This window comes from Talpa occidentalis, unplaced genomic scaffold (genome assembly GCF_014898055.3).
Source record: "Talpa occidentalis isolate TD23 unplaced genomic scaffold, MPIMG_talOcc4v2.1 talOcc4.8, whole genome shotgun sequence".
Lineage (NCBI taxonomy): Eukaryota > Metazoa > Chordata > Mammalia > Eulipotyphla > Talpidae > Talpa > Talpa occidentalis.
In genome coordinates this window covers 95,506,718-95,525,120 of record NW_023605194.1, presented here as the reverse complement: position 1 = coordinate 95,525,120, position 18,403 = coordinate 95,506,718, and the positions used below count along the sequence as shown (strand labels likewise).

General features: G+C 45.9%; 1 protein-coding gene across 3 annotated transcripts in view; it reads left to right on the top strand.

Moving 5' to 3' along the window:
* LOXL2 (lysyl oxidase like 2) overlaps nucleotides 1-18,403 on the top strand; it is a 77,537-nt gene that overhangs the window by 10,066 nt on the left and 49,068 nt on the right. For all 3 annotated transcript variants that reach the window (XM_037497484.2, XM_037497483.2, XM_037497481.2), the window contains exons 2-3: nucleotides 8,425-8,849; nucleotides 13,839-14,014. In XM_037497484.2, coding sequence (XP_037353381.1) covers nucleotides 8,495-8,849; nucleotides 13,839-14,014 — 531 coding nt within the window. In that variant the 5' untranslated portion in view covers nucleotides 8,425-8,494. The remainder of the gene's footprint in view (nucleotides 1-8,424; nucleotides 8,850-13,838; nucleotides 14,015-18,403) is intronic.

Sequence of the window (18,403 nt, the reverse complement as noted above, 5' to 3'; positions counted from 1 at the left end):
CTAGCGTCAACTGTTGAACATTGTACCTTGAATGGATTGAGTTGAATGTAAGAATGTTCTCAACTGCTTAGCCAGTGAGAAAATACTGGAGGAGATAACATGCCACTTTCCGATAAGCTACAGTCATAGCCAATTTTCTTCGGCACACACAGGCTCTTAATCAGTTAGTCAAGGACTGCGCCACTTGGCCATCTTGCCTTGAACCCTCTGATGATGATCCACTCCTGAGCCAAACTGTGTGAATAATTAAGACCATCTGCTGCGGTGGTTCCTAGACCTCACTCAGATGAGGTTTTAACAGGAAGCTCTCCAAGGGGGACCTTATTCTCATGGAACTTTCCTCTGCATGCCTACAGAGGCTGGTGAAACCTGAGCTTGGTTTGGTTTGTGTGAGTGTTTTGCTGACCCAGTTGGCTTGCCTTCAGGGTAGAGGATGCTCTTGGAATTTCCATCATGACTGGTGATGCAAACTCACTGGCAGACTCTTCTTAGGCTCTTGGTGACCTTGGTGGCCTTCAAAGGTGAATGCCGAATGTCCGAAAACTCTCCCATCAGATGGATGTGTCACCACGCTCTGTGGATTTGTTAACGAAATAAAAACCTCTGTAAAAGAATAGATGGGAGAAATTGCCTTCCATCAATCCAGATATCATCAGGTGTCCAGAAGGGTAGAGAGGACATTTACCACACTGGTTTAAGATTGGGCACCAAAAAGTCAAGAGACACATTTCATTTCTGCTTAGTTTTCTTTCTTTTTATCCAAGTCGAAATGCAAGTTTTTCTTTTAAATTATTGGACCTTAGTACATTTCTTATTGAGACTCATCCTTCAACCCAAAGCAGTCTTCTCAACAGACCTCTCAGGTCAATGCTGGAAATACCAGAGTGAGCTTGTCTCAGGGACGGAGATAAGGACAATCAGGGAATAAAGGTATTAACTCTGGTATCTGGCTATCTGGATGCAAATCCAAGCTCGATCACTTTTGGCTACATGACTGTAGGAAAATCATATAGCCTTTCTGTCCCTTGGTTTTTTCCTCAGAGAAATAGGGATTGAATCTCTCCTGGTGCTGTGCTGTTCAAATGGGGCCAATGAGCACTTGAAATGTGCTGGTCCAAGCTGAGATGAGCTGTGAGTGTGATGTACACACCAGATTTCAAAAACTTACTGAAAAAAAGGATGCAGAATATCTCATTAGTTTTTATGTTGATTACATACTGATGATAATATTTGGGATATGCCAGGTTCAATAAAATAGCTCCTTAACATTAATTTCACCAATTTTATTTTATTTTTCAATGTGGCTTGCATTGTGTTTCTATTGAGAAATGCTAAAAAGCCTTTACAGGTATGAACTCACCGCGGTACCCAATCACAATAATTGAGATAGAATGAGTAATTAGTAAATGTAGTCTGTTTAAAATCCAACTTCTCTTGGTAGAATCCCACCTTCAACACCAGCCCACATGGTGTCGAGGTTGCTGGGTCAGAGCAGAGGTCACCCTTTCAGAACAAGGTGGGCAGTGAGTGAGTGAATACATAAAACAGGCAGAGAATAAGAAAGTCTTTACATCCACAGATGGAGCAACTGCTGTGGAATTGCAGCCTAATGACCAAGCCTCCAACATAAGCTCGTTTGCCTTCAGCACCTTCTAATAAACCATCATGTTGAAAGGTGGGGCTTCTTGAGCTATCTCCATAAACCTTCCTTCTTTCTGCCTGCCTGAGACTGGCATCTGTTTGGATTTGGAGTGTGGTTTGGGTGCCCAGTCCACATGAAGCAGGAGATGATGCCCAGGCCCCATCCCTTCCTGAGCCCCACTACAAGGTTGTGGGAAGTAAGCAAGATAGACATTACCGCTCCTCAGAGGATGTGGAACTTGTTCCCTGGAGGCCTGGCTGGGGGCGCTGCAGACACAGTTGCTGGCAGGGTACCCCTCAGAGCGCCAGACCTGCTGGGGTCTTTGGACATAATGCCCACCCTCAGCTGGAAGCCTGTTTCTTTGAGGGCAAACGTGTAGCTGCTGAAGTGTCACATTTCCTAGGAAATCTGCCTGATGGGCTGGGTCATGCGTTGCTCTCCTAGGTTCAGCCCGAGACCCCTGAGACCCTCACTCCTTTCTAGATAACACATTGATTTTGCTTAGGTGAAATTTTATGATCCCAGAGTGTCTTCATTCCATTAAGTAACCCCATCATCCCCCCTTCATTACACAGAAATTCTGAGATAAGCAAGCACTCACATCAGCTGGCTTAATGGGCACAAGGTCCACCTACTCACAAAAAATCCTATTGCCCTTACTTCCAGTGTTGCCAAATATATCAAATTTGCCAATTAGAATTCATAGCTAGAGTTCCTTGTTAAAAGTAAGATGGGAAAATAGTTATTCCTTAATGTCATCAATTCCTTAATATGATCAATTAATTCCTGGCTTTTTGATTTAGATCAGAAGAAAAAGGTAGTTTTGATCGTGTACAGAGATATCAATGGGAATGCATATCCATACATTCAAGAAGTATTTGCTGAGTTCCTACTGTCTGCAAGGCAGAGTCTCATAGTCAGGGGCTCTGAGGTAGCTGGAAGGAAAAAAGAAAACTAATGAGAATGGGTCTGTGCTATGTGCTAGGGAGTCCCACATAAGCTCATGCAATCATTACACACACCTGTAAGAAAGAGGCGGTGCCTCTTTCTGAAATGAATTGCCTCCAAATCAATAGAGTTTGGAAGTGGTGAAAACAGGATTCAGACCCTTGTGTTGTGATTCCAAGATACTGATGTCACCTCTTCAGGGACAAGTGGCGCCAACAGGTATCAGGAGGAAGGGGTGCCAAGAGACAAGAGGCCCCACTCATGCAAGATGGAGGAGTCATCTGCTTCACTAGCCCTTGGACCTGTGATCATAGGGTGGCACTGTTTCGAAAGCACCATAAAGAGGCCAATCAATATAAGATAATCATTGGCTCAGAGCAACTGGATGTGAGTGGAGCAGCCCTGGAGCAGAGCAGAAATAAACACACACACACAGACACACACAGACACACACACACACTCATTAGCTCAGAGCAACTGGATGTGGGTGTAGCAGCCCTGGAGCAGAGCAGCAATACACACACACACACACACACACACACACACACACACACACACACACACACACACACACACACACACGGTGTCAGAGCTGTATTTGGGTTTGACTCAGCAGCAGAGCATGGGCTGGCTGTGGTGAGGCCCAAGGAGGAAGCATTACAGAGATTTCTTAGCAAAATCATGACTGGGATAATTATGATTAGCCCCTAGAAAGACTAACCGGAGCGAAAAAGGGGGACACAGTTCAATCTGTAAAATCAGTCTCCTCATCAGGGACTTTTTAGGACTTCTGGGCTCATCAAATATTAGAACCAGCAGGTCCTTACGAGTGTATTCAGAGTCCAGAATGGCAAATACCCAGCAGATCTGCTGCCACCCCCTAATCACCCCCAAACCGCAAGCCCCTGCCCACACTCTTGCCTCTTGGGTCTTGATGCAGTCACTGGTGGGTTGAATTTAACCTACAAATTGACATTTTCTTGGCTTCTCTGTCCTAGCCCGCCTCCTCATGACACAGTTGAGGAGTGGAGATTGGGAGCAGCAGGGGTCGGGTAAGACTAGGAATCTCAGCTCCTGTCACAGCCCCTCAGTGCATCTTGTGGCCCTGTCCCCTGCATGCTGACCTCGGCCAGGAACTTGGAACCTGACTTAGAGTCAGAACGAGGAGATAGCACAGACAGCCTGCTGTAGGAGGCCGAATCGGAAGGCCCCATGGAGACTAACAAGTATCAGCCATTGAGCTATTTATTGGTCACGGGTCAATTTATTCAACTCTCAGTTCCCCTTTCATTCACCTGTAAAGTAAAATGTGGTGCACTTGCTGGCGGAACACCTCTCCTACTCTGAGAGTGTGTCCACCTGCCCTTCTTTCTCAGTGTTTTCCAAACATCATCCCTTTCCTGTCCCTGCACTGACTGCTCATTCCCACATCCATTGCTGTAATGTCGTTGTTTTCTTTCGCCCACACATCTCCACCTTTCCCTAATTCTTCACAGCCCCGCTCAAGGCTACCTTCCTTCCACAGTCTCTCCAGACATCTGTGCTGATGTGGGAGGAGTCCTGGATTGAACTTCGGAGACACTCGTTCGATCCCTGCTGTTCCTTACCATGTGACCATGGCACCACCCATTCCCTTCTGGATGGTCCTTTCTGTTCTGCTCCAACTCACACAGACCTCTCAAGTCCATGACCCATAGTCTGAGCACACTATTTAGGGGTTGAGTAAATTCTCACCTACTAAGTCTGCCATTCCAGATGGAGATAGGGCCAACCCAGGAGAGCAGTGAGAATAATGAACACAATTTACATTCTGTGTGGGGAGGTAGGACCAGCCAGTAGTGATGTGAGTGCCTCCCATTTCTCATGCATGTCCCTCCCACAGCAGCTAGTTCTACTTGACTGCATAGTACATGCTTAGGTAAATACTCATTAAGTATCATGCTACTACTTCTTATTTACATAACAGTTTTTAATGACTCTGTGAACTGACCAAGGAGATGGATCGCAGGAGTTAGGAGGTCATCCTAGCCTCTCCACTCTTGTGGGACAAGAATGAAGGACATTTTTCTGCTCCCTTTACCTTAATCCCCTGCTCTAGGAGGTTAAGTTCACAGGTTATCAAAGTAAGTCAACAACCTTGCAATTGTTCCATGAAAAAAAAAAAAAAATGGCTTCCATATGTCCTAATGATCCTTTCTGGAAGAAACATGTGTATAAAAGACATTATTTGTAGACAGGGCAATAAGCATAGGGAGGGGTCTTTCTCATTGGAGGTTTGACTGCAAGTCTATCACTCTCCCCTCTGAGTTCTCACAACTGAATATTCACATAAGCACTCAAGACAGATCAAAGCTGTGGCTCTATAGGATGAACTGGGGTTGGGGGAGACAGGGGACCAAGATGGAGCCCCCATCCCAGGGAAAAGAATGAAATAATCAGGTTTCTGCTCTGCTTTGCCACTGTTTTTCATTAGCTGAATACATTTTATCACAGGTCAGAATCCAGTGTCTATTTTACATTCAAAATACTATTTTCTAGTTGTAATAAAGCCCACCCATGTGCCAACTTAACCACACATGTTCAAACTTCTGCCCAGTTCTCTGTCCCAGTGCTTTTGTGCTGTTGTTGATAAGCAAAATTGTGACTCTTATTCACAGGGCCTGTGGTTTACTGAGCCCCCTCCGCGCCTCCCCCACCTCCCCCAGGAATGAGGATGGGTCTACTGGGAGCTATCACTACCCTGTCATTATCCAACCCATTGTTATTAAACACCCAACATGTGCCAGGAACTGTGTTAGGCCCAGGGCTTAATTTAGTCTCCCCCTACCCTTTCACCAAAGGCACCTCCTCCACCAGAACAATGTGAGCAGAAAGGGGACATCTGCCACAGAACCTGGCAAGGCCTGGTAGGCCCCATCCTGACCACAGCTGGTTCATGGAGAGGGCAGCAGAAGGCAGCTGGGCCTGCTGAGTGGCTCTTGCAGGGCTGTGGCCAGGCTGGAAATGGCCAGTCACCGAGGCCATGCATGGTCTCTGGTCACCCGAGAAGCATGCATGCCCCAAGTCCTCTTGGGCTCACAGGTGCTGGCCCTGGGGCCTGTGTGGGCGGGGAATGGCAGCTCCAGCTGGGGCCTGACCCACAGTTGAAGTGCAGGACCTTAAAGGGCGCTTGAGAGGAGCAGGCAAGGCCTCTGTTCTGAAGAGGGTGGCAGACTGAAGGCACCCCTGTGAAGAGGGATGGTGTAGGGTAAGGAAAAATGTCAGGCTTTTCTGCCCTCCTGCCATCAGGATAGATGATGCGGGCACCTGGAGTAGGGTGTGGGCATAGGTAGATGGGATTCACCTGGGCTGAGAATGGGCTTTTAAGGGTGGTGTCATAGGGACGCTAGCAGAAGCCGAAAGAGAAGCCGAGAAAGAAGCAGCAGAAGGAGAGAGAGAGATAAGACTTGCTGGGGGCTGGGAGGCCTGCCAGCCTACCGGCCCCTCAGCACCCCTGCCTGCCGTGTGCCTGGTAAACCCCAATAAAAACCTGCAAAACCACTGAGTACTCTGACTCCTCCTTTACCCGGTCTACTGGATCAGAAAACCTGCTCAGTGGCCCGTTCCTGACCCTACAGATGGCAGGGGCATAACCTCAGTGTATTTGTTGTCCATCCCCAAGCTCTGCTTTGGAATAGGCTTTTCTGTCTGGCAGTTTTTCTGCTCCTGAGGGTTAGAAGAATGTCAGTGAAAAATCGAATTGTACAAAGCAATCAGAGAAAGATAAACACTTTTAAAAAACAGGAAGAGAATATCTCCAACAAAAATACTGGTGGCCAATGAGCATGGGCGTGGGGAGTTCAGCCTCACTAGTAATAGGAGAAACACCGGTTAAAACAAAACACCTCTTTTGCTTATCAGATGGAGAAAGGTTTGAAAAGAAGGCCATAGTTAGAATTTTTGAGGTTGTGGGGAATCCTACATATGGCTGGCTGGCCTGTAAATTGACACTTTCTGGGGAGCAGTAGTAGTTTTGCAAAAGTGTTGGCTTTTTACATACTCTTAGACCAAGCAATTATACTTTTGGGAATTAATCCCAAAGCTGAAAAGTTTCAGCTACAAGGATATTTTCAACAATGTTTATAGCAATAAGATGACTCAATCTTATAGTGCAACCATAGGATTGAATATAGGGTAATAAAATCTTGTAAAAAAATAGTCAGTGAGGTAGAATGTTTACGTCATACCGTTACATGTGAAAAGTAATTTACAAAGCAGCATATAGAAAACATTTCCAATTTTTAAAAGAAACTATGTTCAGGAAAAAAGACTGGAAGGTGTGCACCACAGTACTGTTGATGGTTACCTCTAACAGTGGATAGCAAATTCTTTTCTTTCCTTTTATTTGTTTCCAGATTTTTATCACCAGCTTGTATAACTTCTGCAATATGAAACAACAATAAAAAACTCATAAAAGTTATTTTTAAAAGAAAGAGAAAAGCATCTGGGTCTAATATTTTATAATCCCCCAGAGTAAGGGGTAGGAGGAGACTCCACTAAATAAGCAAAAAAATCCAGGCGCTCTTTTCTAGGAAAGATTAAGAAGTTGAACGCTGGCCATTCCAGTGCTCTTGGAGAATCCAGGAAGATGAGTGTGACATGAGACGGGGAGGGGAGCAGTATCATAGCTTGGTCTGGATTGGGCTACACCTGGGCATGCGCAGATGGGTTACATTCCAACTGTGTGGACACTCTACCTTCTCCCTCCAGGAGACTGTGGGATAATCATTAGTCAGGATCTAACAGTTTGTCTATCAAGCTGTCTGGTGGTCAGTGTACTGGGCTTGGACAGGGCTTCCCGGTACACGAATTAGTCCCCCTATTCAAATAGGACAGGAGCAACTCATCCTACTGGCTCACCATTTCTTTCACGTAGGCTCTCACCTGGGCTCTCACCTGGGCTGACTCAGCGTGGCTAGGGCAGAGGAGGCCATGATGCTTCCCTTCAAAGGCTCCTTACTAGTTTGTTCCTTGTGGTCTGAGGGGGCTAGCACAGGAGACCACCCCCCAACTTCCTGGCTTTGTCTGTGTGTCTGAAGATAGGAATGGCTGGATTTCCAGTGACACCCGAGAGCTTTTTGAGGTGAAGGATCTCGAGGTGCTTCTGTCGAAGGCTGCATGAAGCGGGTAGGATTTCACAGGAGCTGCATATCTAGATATGCAGAGAAGGAGCGGGTGTGCTAGACACCCTCTGCTCTCCATTTCGACCTCCTGTCCTCCCTCTCCACCACCCGCTGGGCCCCAGGAAGCCAACCTGGATGGACTCCACCCACAGTCTTGGCTTCAGGTTGGGTTTGCCCAACAAATAGCATCAAAAAAAGGTTAGAAGCCCAGAGGTTGGTGAAGTCAGGTATTTACTCCACCCCTCACTCCCCACCTTCCCTGCTGGGGTGCTGAAGACCAGAGCTCCCAGCAGTGGCTCGTCCCTCTGTTCTGGTATCCATGCTCTTCTGGGTCCTGCAGGCTGTGAGGGGCGGGCTCTCTTCTCTGCCAGCCTTGGGGTCTACACTCTCCTTCGTTCCTTCGCCTGTGCTCTGCCCACACCTCTGTAAATTTGTCTTCTTCAAAACTCTTCTCAAATGAAGTTCAAGTAGACTCTGTTGCCTGCCAGGAGTCCTACCCCAAAAAAACATTTCAGAGATCTGGGAATTCACGGATCTCTTTGGCTGAAGGGCCAGGTGGGAGAAGATGAGGTTGGAGTCTAGAAGGTGAAGAACTTTCCATATTAAACAAAGGGTTGTGGGACCACAGGAGGCTTTGTGGACTCTCTAACCTGCCTCTCTCCTCTCTTCCAGGAACCCCCGCCAGTCCCACCTAGCTGCCCAGCGCCCGCCCCTCGGTCAGAGCCTCCAGCAGAGGGCAGGGATGGAAAGGCGTGGGGGCTTCCGCCTTTGCAGTTGCTTAGCTGTGCTCTCCCTCCTCCCCTGCCTGAGCCTGGCACAGTACGAGATCTGGCCCCACTACCCTGAGTACTTCCAGCAGCCCGTGCCCGAGTACCAGCGGCCCCAGGTGCCCTCAGACATCGTCAAGATTCAGGTGCGCCTGGCGGGGCAGAAGAGGAAGCACAGCGAGGGGCGGGTGGAGGTGTACTACAACGGGCAGTGGGGCACCGTGTGTGACGACGACTTCACCATCCACGCCGCCCACGTCGTCTGCCGTGAGCTGGGCTACGTGGAGGCCAAGTCCTGGACCGCCAGCTCCTCCTATGGCAAGGGGGAAGGTAAAACCCTGTGCTTGGACTGCGTGCTGATGGCCCTCAGGGCGCCCGGGAACAGTCTTACCTGATGGCGACCTGGTGAAGCAAGCTATGGTTACTGTCAAGAGTGAATTTTGATAATACGCCCTCTGCGAAACCTCCTGTGTCTGTGCAGGGAGCTGGAGCAGAGGGGTGCTAGGGAGGAGCACAGTGCCCAGCCCTCCTGTGTGGCCCTGGACTTCCCAGCCCCCATTGGTGGTCCCTGGTGGGGGCTGCAGGCAATCTGTGCTCAGCTCTGCTTCCCCGAGTCACTCCCGGCAAGGTGTACCTTTTGCTCTATGTCACCAAGGCTGCCTGTAGGCAAGCTCTCCCGCCCTGTTGCCTGTGCGGAGTTCATACAACGCTGACTTGCTGTTTCCACCTTGGCTATGCAGAGTTGCTTTGAGGTTTTCACCTTTGGCCTAGTCTTTCCTCTCTTGTCAAGTTCCAATTTTTTTTAAAAAAAATAATTTTATTAAGTGCTTTGATGGAGGGTGGGTGTTGGAGCCCAGAACCTTGACTTCAGGCCTGGTGCTGACCTAACTGTTGCTTTAGAGGAAGACACTTATCCTCTTCAGCCTCAGTTTTCCTGCATGGAAGTTGAAGTCTCTAAGAACTACTGAAACTCTCAGAGCTATGCCCTAAGTGTGAGGGGAAATATTTAAAAACAGATCCAGGAGCTAAGAGTCCCCCCAACTCCAAGTTAGTAAAGCAAGTACCTCTTGCACCTGGCAGGGCTGCTGCTTAGCCTGACTCTGGCTGCAGAGGTGACCAAACCCATCCTGGGCTAAGAGAGTCATGCCCCGCCAAGTATATAACCATCTCTTGAGAATACTAACCCTCACTGGTCCAGCTGGAAAGGTCTGGACTGGAGTCTGAGACTCTAAAACTTTGGAATCTTCCCAAGTGATTACAAATGTAGCCAAGTTTGGGAGTCAGTGGAAGAGATCATTGTTACAGTTCCTCCAACCCTTGCTTTCTGTTATTCTAGAAAATTATAGTAGAAAGGAAATGACATAGTACACGTCTCACTTCTGTGCAACTGAATATTTCATGTTTGAGTAATGGAATTAAGAGACCACGCTTCGAGTAGAATGTTCTCTGTCTGAAACTGGCTCTGGGTCCCTTAGCAGTGACAAGAGCAAAAACAGCAAAGATGAGTTAACATGTGGGGCCTTTAAAACCATTTCCTGTCTTCTTCACAAAAATTCCAGACTCTTCTCCATACTTCCACATCTCTGTTTATTCTGCTACTGGAACTATCCAGGGATAACGTCAGATAGATATTTTCTATTCCAGGTTCTCTAAACCTAATTATATTTAGTGCTTTCCAATGTGTATGAGGTTGTTTTTTTTTTTTTCAGTGACAACTTTATTTCTTCCCAAACTTAAAATTTACCTGTCATGACACAGTTGGTGTGTTTTTCCCCATCCCATATTCATCTGCCCAGAAGCAGGCATGAGGCAGCTGGAGAGGTGGGTTCACCTGGTGCAGACTGCCGTGGTGCAGACTGCCATCCGGGTTGATAAAGCGAGAAAGTTCAAGGGAGAAGAGGGAATGTGAAAGGGATAAATTAGAATTATAGTCCACAGGGTCCAAACTGGGTAAGGAGATGGTGACGGGCTGTGGAAGCTGCTAGAATGGATTAATTATGGATCTCTGTTGAGATTGCAATACGAGGAATATGCTGGTGGGGGCGGGGAGGTGGATGAAGGGTAGAGGGCTGGCATGGAGATTGGAGAGGTGTTGCAATTATTGGTGATGACAAGATCTAAGCCCTGACCTTGGGAGATGACTGAAGGTAGGTAGCGGAAATTCATCAGAGAGGAGACATACAGTGAGTAAAGGCTAAGGTATGCGTGGCTCTTGAAACCATCAAGACCTGGCAAAGGAATACCAAAGAGAGGAAGGGAGACACAGATGCTAAAAATCATTAAAGTCCTGTCTCCAGAGCTTGAATGATTATGCTGTCCATATAAACTGGTTTACATCACTTTTAAATATAAGTGAATTTTTATTTCATCAGCGTCAATCTAGAATTTTTAGCACTGGGTACATGGTACATGGTGGGCACTGAGTTATTCTTTTTGATGTGGGAGGTTATTAAAAATAGGTGCATAGTGACCAGGGAATATGCCCTGGGTCTGCTCCCATGGGGTTGAACCAGCAAGTCTTGCCGAAGGGGGATGGTGGCAGCTGAGCTGGGAGGAGGCCCTCCTCACTGTCATCTGCTCCTCTCAAGTTCAGACTGTAATGAAGCCTGGGTGAGCACCCTCAGTCCTCCTGGGTTTTCCAGCCTCGCCTGTCAGCAGGTCCCTTTCCTGAAACATCTCTGAGCTCAGGGAAGTCATGGACCCTATTAGAGGGCTCTAAAGGGACAGCCACCCTATTTCTACCCTCTAGGTGGGCCTCAGAAGGTGGTCTCCTTTACCTCTCTTCAGGATCTGAGATCAGTTCTGACTCCACTACTGATCACCCTTATGTCTTCAGGTTAGAGGAACAAAGCCAGTGGGCCCTGAGGATTCTCACTTGAACACTTTTCATTGCCACCACAGCCCAGGGGAGCACTTTGGCATTCAAACGGAATTTCAGCTGTGATCTTTATCTTCTAAAGGCCCTGATATGCCTTCTTTCCCTTTCATCAGGAGAGACATTTCTTGGAGTAAATGAGTGACAGAGTAAAGTGGAGTTTGATAATTTCTGATTGGGTGGCTCTTTGTGCCCTGGGTTTGAGCCCAGGTGTGCCAGTGCCACTCTCCTAGCAGTCCCGAGCCCAGAACCAGCTTGCATCCCGGCAGGCAGACCCCCAAAGCCGGGCCTTGCAACCAGGACCATAGTTGATAGGCATCGTGCAGCCAAAAACATTGCCTTGAAATCAGGCCAAATAAGTATACCATACACGGTGGTTCTAGCCTGGGCCAAGTGGAAATTTGCATTTCGGTCTCATAAGAAAAAGTAACTGTCAGAAATACAGAAAAGATTATTGATGCCACACAGGGGAGAGCCCTTGGGGTGGCTTAGGGCCATTGGCACTGCAAGGTGCTGGTTTCAAGTGTTCCTCTATCAAAAAGTAGAGCAGGCCTGCAGGATCTGCCCTTCAGCAGCCTTGATGCACTGTGTTTCCAGGAAGAGGCCCGCTTCAAATGTGGAGGGTCTTTTCCGTTGCTAGTACTTAACAAGACAAACATCGGTTTGTTGTTGAAACGGCAAGCGATTAGGGAGCATATGTTTCAGCCGAGCTTGACGACTTGGAAACTAGGCCAAATTGAGAAACCAGTTGGAAAACCTCAGCCCAGATGTTTTCTGTAAGCTCTTTGTTCCCCATAGTCTTTCTGAGGCCCCTCATCTGAGACCGGACCAGCTATTCCTCAAGTAGACATGTTTCAGGGGTACCTCATAGGCAGGAGGCTGACCCCCGCATCCTCCCTGACCTCAAGGGGCCCCAATGCTCCCTAGTTTTCTCTTCTCTACAATGGGAGTGTCTTTATCTGCTTTCTCCTGCAGCATTTCTGGAAGCAGTGGAATTCAATGTTTTTCTGACTTACTGGAAAAAAGCAGAGGGAAGGAAGGTTGAACATTCATTATTCACTGACTTTCTTTGGTGACCTGTGTGGGGTATCATTGTTTTCACCTCAGAAATGGGAAATAGGTCTTGTAAGCAGTTGACCAGTCCCAAGAAGGAAGCAGTGGGAATTTGACTCCAGGTCATCTGACTCTCCTGTGCTACAGAGACCCAAAGGGAGCCAGGAGAAAAATGAAACACTTGATTTTTTTTTCCCCTTTCATTCTGTCATGGCACTTATAAAAACCATTATTCAAGAACCCTCTAACACCTTACAAAATTCTAAATTGTAAAAGACATATAGCAAATTGCACAATTCAGCGATTCTGTTCATGTTGTCGTGCAACCCATTTGTAGGATTTTCTCTTTTTGCAAAACTGAGACTACATCCATTCAACTACGACTCCCCACTTCCCCTTCCATCCAGCCCAGCTGCCACCATCTGCCTTCTGTGTCCATGAAGTCGACTTCTCTGGATATCTCATATAATGCATCAAATAGTATCTATCTTTTTCTTGCTGGCTTATTGTACTTAGCACAATGTATTGAAGAATGTGTCTGAAGTTCCTTTTTAAGACTGAATAATATTCCAGTGCGGTGTGTACCCATGTGTGTGTATATATATATATATATTTATCATAATTTATTGATTATGTTTCTACCTTTTGGCTATAGTGAATAATCCTGTAATGCAAATATTTCTTGGAGACCTTGCTTTTGATTCTTTGGGGCATATACCCAGAAGTGGAATTTTTGGATGATATGGTAATTCTATTTTGAATTTCTTGAGGAATGGTCAAATTGCTTTCCATAGAGGCTGCACCATTTTACATTCCCACCAATAGTGCACAAAGTTGCACTTTTTCCACAGCTTTCCAATACTTGTTATTTTCTGTCTTTGGGTAGTACCTATTCCAGTAGGCAGGAGTGACACCCTATTATGGTTAACCCTCTGGCACTTGCTTGTTGAATTGGGTCCTTTGTGCCAATCAGGTTAAGGCATAAGAAGTGAATGCAGTTCCTTGGGGGCATTAAAATCATCATCATCACCATTGTTGAATACCTCTGGATCCTGTATCACTGAAATTCAGGTCCTACAGCTAAGTGGCTGGACCAGCATTCAAACCCTGCTAAGTGTTGAAAGTCCTTTTTCTTCTCCCTAAATCATGTGACTTCCAGGCTTAAACCTGATTTCTATCCTAATCACGTTCCATCCACCACATCCCCAAGGGGAATCCAGAAGGCCTAGAGCTAGATGCACTATCTCCATGTGTGAAAGACTCCACCAATCGCCATATCCCACTGCCCACATTAGAGGAAAATTCTCTTCCCATGTAAGACATTGATGCCCCTAAAGACTCACATTTACCTTAACATGGTGCTTGATTGCTCTTTTCTCTGCTCCCTGCAGGACCCATCTGGCTGGACAATGTCCACTGCACTGGCAAAGAGGCCACCCTCGCAGCCTGCTCCTCCAATGGCTGGGGTGTCACCGACTGCAAGCACACAGAAGATGTGGGTGTGGTGTGCAGCGACAAAAGGATTCCTGGGTTCAAATTTGACAATTCACTGATGAACCACATAGAGGCAAGCATGTGCCCTTGATGACTCCTTCGTGTGACTATTTTCCTTCACCCCCTAACTTCTTTGCACCCACTCATACCAAGAAGTGCGTATGATTACTCAGGAGGGGGACCTTGATTTGGAGCAGGAGCTGCTGAGGGGAGGAGTGGGCACCATCCATGGGGGACGGACATGGCAGACACAGAGAACAGCTTGGGTAAAGGCACAGAGGTGAATGGGATGAGCAGGCAGGTACTGCTCAGCAGGACAGTGTGAATCTGGAAGTGTGGAATGAAGCAGGAAAGGTGGCACGAAAGGCTTTCTGCACGCTGGGCAGGAGTTTGTTTCCTGGGCTTGGAAAATGTATTACTCATCAGTTGCTGTGTAACAGATTACACCCAGATTTTGCGGCTTCAGAGAACAAACAGTTGTTATCTGACACAGTTTCTGAACAGCTTAGCCAGCTGACTCTGTTGGGTCTCACGCCATCACTGATGTCAGCTGGGCTGGGGAACCCGCTACTGCGTTGAGTCGTGGCTGTTGGCAGAATTTAGTTTCTTTCTGGGTATCTGCTATATCTATATCTTTTTTTTTTCTTTTTCTTTTTTTAACTGAAGTAAGTTTGGTTTACAGCGCTACATGATTCAGAGGTACAGGTTTGCACCTCTTCAGATGTAAGTTATCACCCCACACCCACCACCAAAGCACTCATAGTCCTCCACCCTAGTCCTTGGCCTCCTACCCCACTCCCTCTGATGGCCTCAGTTTTATAGTCAGAGTCCTAGTTCCGTTTTGGTTTGGTTTTATCTGACCCTTTGTTTTGTTTCTCTATATTCCACATGTGAGTGACATCATCTGTATTGTCTTTGTCCTCCTGACTTACCTCACTTAGCTTAATGCCATCCAGTTCCATCCATGTTGTCGCAAATGGCAAGAGTTTATCTTTTTTTTATAGCTGAGTGGAATTCCGTTGTGTGTATACACCACATCTTCTTAATCCACCAATCCAACCAACAACATTTAAGTTGTTTCCATAACCTGGCTATTGTAAATAGGGCTGCAGTGAACACAGGAATGCAGGTATCCTTTTGAAATAGTGTTCTTGCATTCTGGAACTGCTGGATCAGATGGTAGACCTACTTTTAATATTTTTTTAAAGATTTATTTATTTATGCATACGAGAGCTGGGGTACAGGCCAGAGATGTGGGGGGTGAGAGGATTCACCAGAGACAGAGTGGGGAACAGAACAGGCAGATCGACTGGAGTACACTGCTGAGGGGAGCAGTGGGTGAGTCAGGAGTCAGCCATGTGGGTCAGCTCCCTGGCCGGCAGGGGATCGAACTCATGCTGCAGTGACTGCGGATAGCTTCATAGTGCTGCATTCCCCTGCTCCACCAGGGAGGCCCTACTTTTAATATTTTGAGAAATCTCCAAACTGTTTTCCATAGGATCTGGACCAGTCTACCTTCCCATCAACAGTATACCAGGGCTGCTTTTAAATCACACCCTCACCAATGTTTGTTGTTTCTGGTCTTTTTTGATGTGGTCCATTCACTTGATAATGGTCTCAAGTGTGAGATGGTCTCTCAGTCTGGCTTTGAGTTGCATTTTCTGGTGATAAAAGATGATGAACATTTTTTCACGTGCCTGTAGATCATCTGTATGTCTTTTTTGGAGAAGTGTCTCTTTAGCTCTCATGACTATTTTTTTTTATAAATTATTTTATAAAATTCTTACGTCATTTTTCATTTTTGCACAATGTATGCATTTTCATTTTGGTTATATTCCCCATACAATTCCCACCCCCTTTTTCTGACCCTAATCCCTCTTCTCCTCCCCCCGCCCCCCACTGTAATATGTCTCTGGTCTATAGTTGTTTGTTGATTTTGATTTTTACTTTATTGCAATTAGTCTTTTTCCTGGTCCCTTATTTAGGTTTTCTAAATTCCTGCTATGAGTGAGACCATCCAGTATTTTTCTTTTTCTTTCTGGCTTATTTCGCTGAGCATGATCCCTTCCAGCTCCATCCATGTTGCTGCAAATTGCATGAGTTTATCTTTTTTGATTGCCGAGTAATATTCCATGGTATATATGTACCACATCTTCTTGATCCAGTCATCTATTTTTTGGGCATTTGGGTTGTTTCCATAGCTTAGCTGTTGTAAATAGTGCTGCTATAAACATAGGGGTGCAGGTGCCCTTTTGAATTAATGTTTCTGTGTCCTTTGGGTAAATACCTAGGAGTGGAATTGCTGGATCATATGGAAGCTCCATCTTTAGTAGGTTAAGAAATCTCCACACAGCTTTCTATAGTGATTGGACCATTTTGCACTCCCACCAGCAGAGCAGGAGAGTTCCTTTTTCTCCACATCCTCGCCAACATTTTCATGACTGTTTTTTAATTGGACTGCTTGTTTTCTTGTTGAGTTGTTTAAGTTCTTTGTAGATCTTGGACATTAGCCCCTTGTAAGATGTATGATGTGCAAATATTTTCTCCTCCTCAGTAGGGTATCTTTTCATTTTAATGATAGTTTCTTTCATTGTGCAAAACCTTTTTAGGTTGATACAGTCCCATTCTTGCTTGGTTTTCCTTGCTGTGGAGTCGAGTCCCCAAAGACACCATTGAAGCCAACGTTGTAGATTGGTTTACTGTTTTCTTCTATGTGTTTTTTTGCTTTCATGTCCTAGTTCTAAGTCTTTATCCATTTTGAGTTAAATTTTGTATCTTTTGTGAGCTAGTGGTCCAGTTTTCCCAGCACCATTTGTTGAAGAGACTTTCCTTTCTCCATTGCTTGTTCATGGTTCTTTTTTATAGATTACTGTCCACATAAGTGTGGGTTTATTTCTGGGTGGAACCCTCTGTTTCCATCTACATGATCTCTCCATATGCTGCCCAAAAATCCTCAAGACCCAGTAGTTGTTTTCCCCGAGAGTCAGTGATTCAAAAGGGAATGAGAGAGTATGAGCACAAAAGAAAACCACAGTCTTTCGTGAGCTAATCTCGGAAGTAATTTTCCATCATTTCCACTGAATTCAGTTCACCACAAAGACCAACCCTGTACAGTATAGGAGGGGATTATACAGAAGATCCTATCAGACCATTGGGACCTTCTCAGAAGCTGCCTATAGCATGACAGTTGTTTCTAAATCTAGCAGGGGATCAGAATAACTGTAAAATTGCAGATTCTAGAGTCTTGCCCCAGACCTACCAAATCACAGTCTCCCACTGTGGGACCGGCTACATATTAATACTCTCTCAGGTGATTCTGATATTGCAAAGTTGGCCCAAGTCAGCATTTGGAAATGGATAAGGGATGTGACTCTTCTGGATAGTTAAATTTCAAATTTACCTTTTCAACAAATTCTCCACCCAAACAGAAATTAATAAAAATTTATTCCACTACTCTTTTGTGCAAGGTTTATGGAACGTAAGACAGGAGGAGGAGGTAGCCATGGCTCCTTCCTCAAAAAAACCACGTTGATGTCATGGTTTTTGAAGCTGTGGGACCTGCCCTGCACCTAGGCCAATGAGCCTTCCTTGTGACTTAGCCTCCAGCTGACCCCAGGACTAATGCTGAAGAAAGGGGATGCTTGAAATTGCCATATTTGGGCCCCAGAGGAAGTTCTGCCCAGATTGTGGTCTTTACATTTCCCCCTTATGACTCACACTGTCCTGCTTTCTTCTCATATGTTCCTAGAGTACGCTGAGTGCCCTGGGAACGCGTCCAAACCTGCATTAGAGCATGGAAAGGGATTTCCAGCTGGCAGGATGAGACCCCTTCTAGTTGACCCTCTTGAACGGCTGCTATTTTACTTGGGATACCTGGAGGAGGTTATTGCAGAGTTAATTGCTTTATTTAGTGTCTAGTTACAGATAGCAACTTTCCTTTGCCATGAAGTTTATGAAGCTTATGATTTGGAGAGTGGATTGGTCCAACCCACTTTCCTATTTTCCATCTCTACTTGTATGACCTTATATGGAATAATTAACATGCATTTTTATATATAAATCTTTCCAGTGAGATTGGATGCTCCTAGAGTATAAGACCCCTTATTCATCATTGTATTCAATAGAAATAATTCTAGGTAACTAATGGGAACTATATATCCAACTCCAAATTCTTCCCAGGAATGCAGATTATTAGACCCATAGGTGAAGAATTTTCCAGGATAAAATATCAAACTAAACAGCACTGAGAAGCACATAGAAGCAAATCATTCCTTCATACCATTGCCTTGGCCCATTGGACAATGAGCTTATTTGTAGCATCTTTAAGGGACCTCTGTTCACCAGAGAGCCTCAGGATAATGCACTTGGATTGTCAAACAACAATCACGGCTTCTTGGCAATAGAAAGTCATGGATGCCTTGAATTAAAGAAAGTGGGCCAAATATCAGTGGCTTTGGGGTTA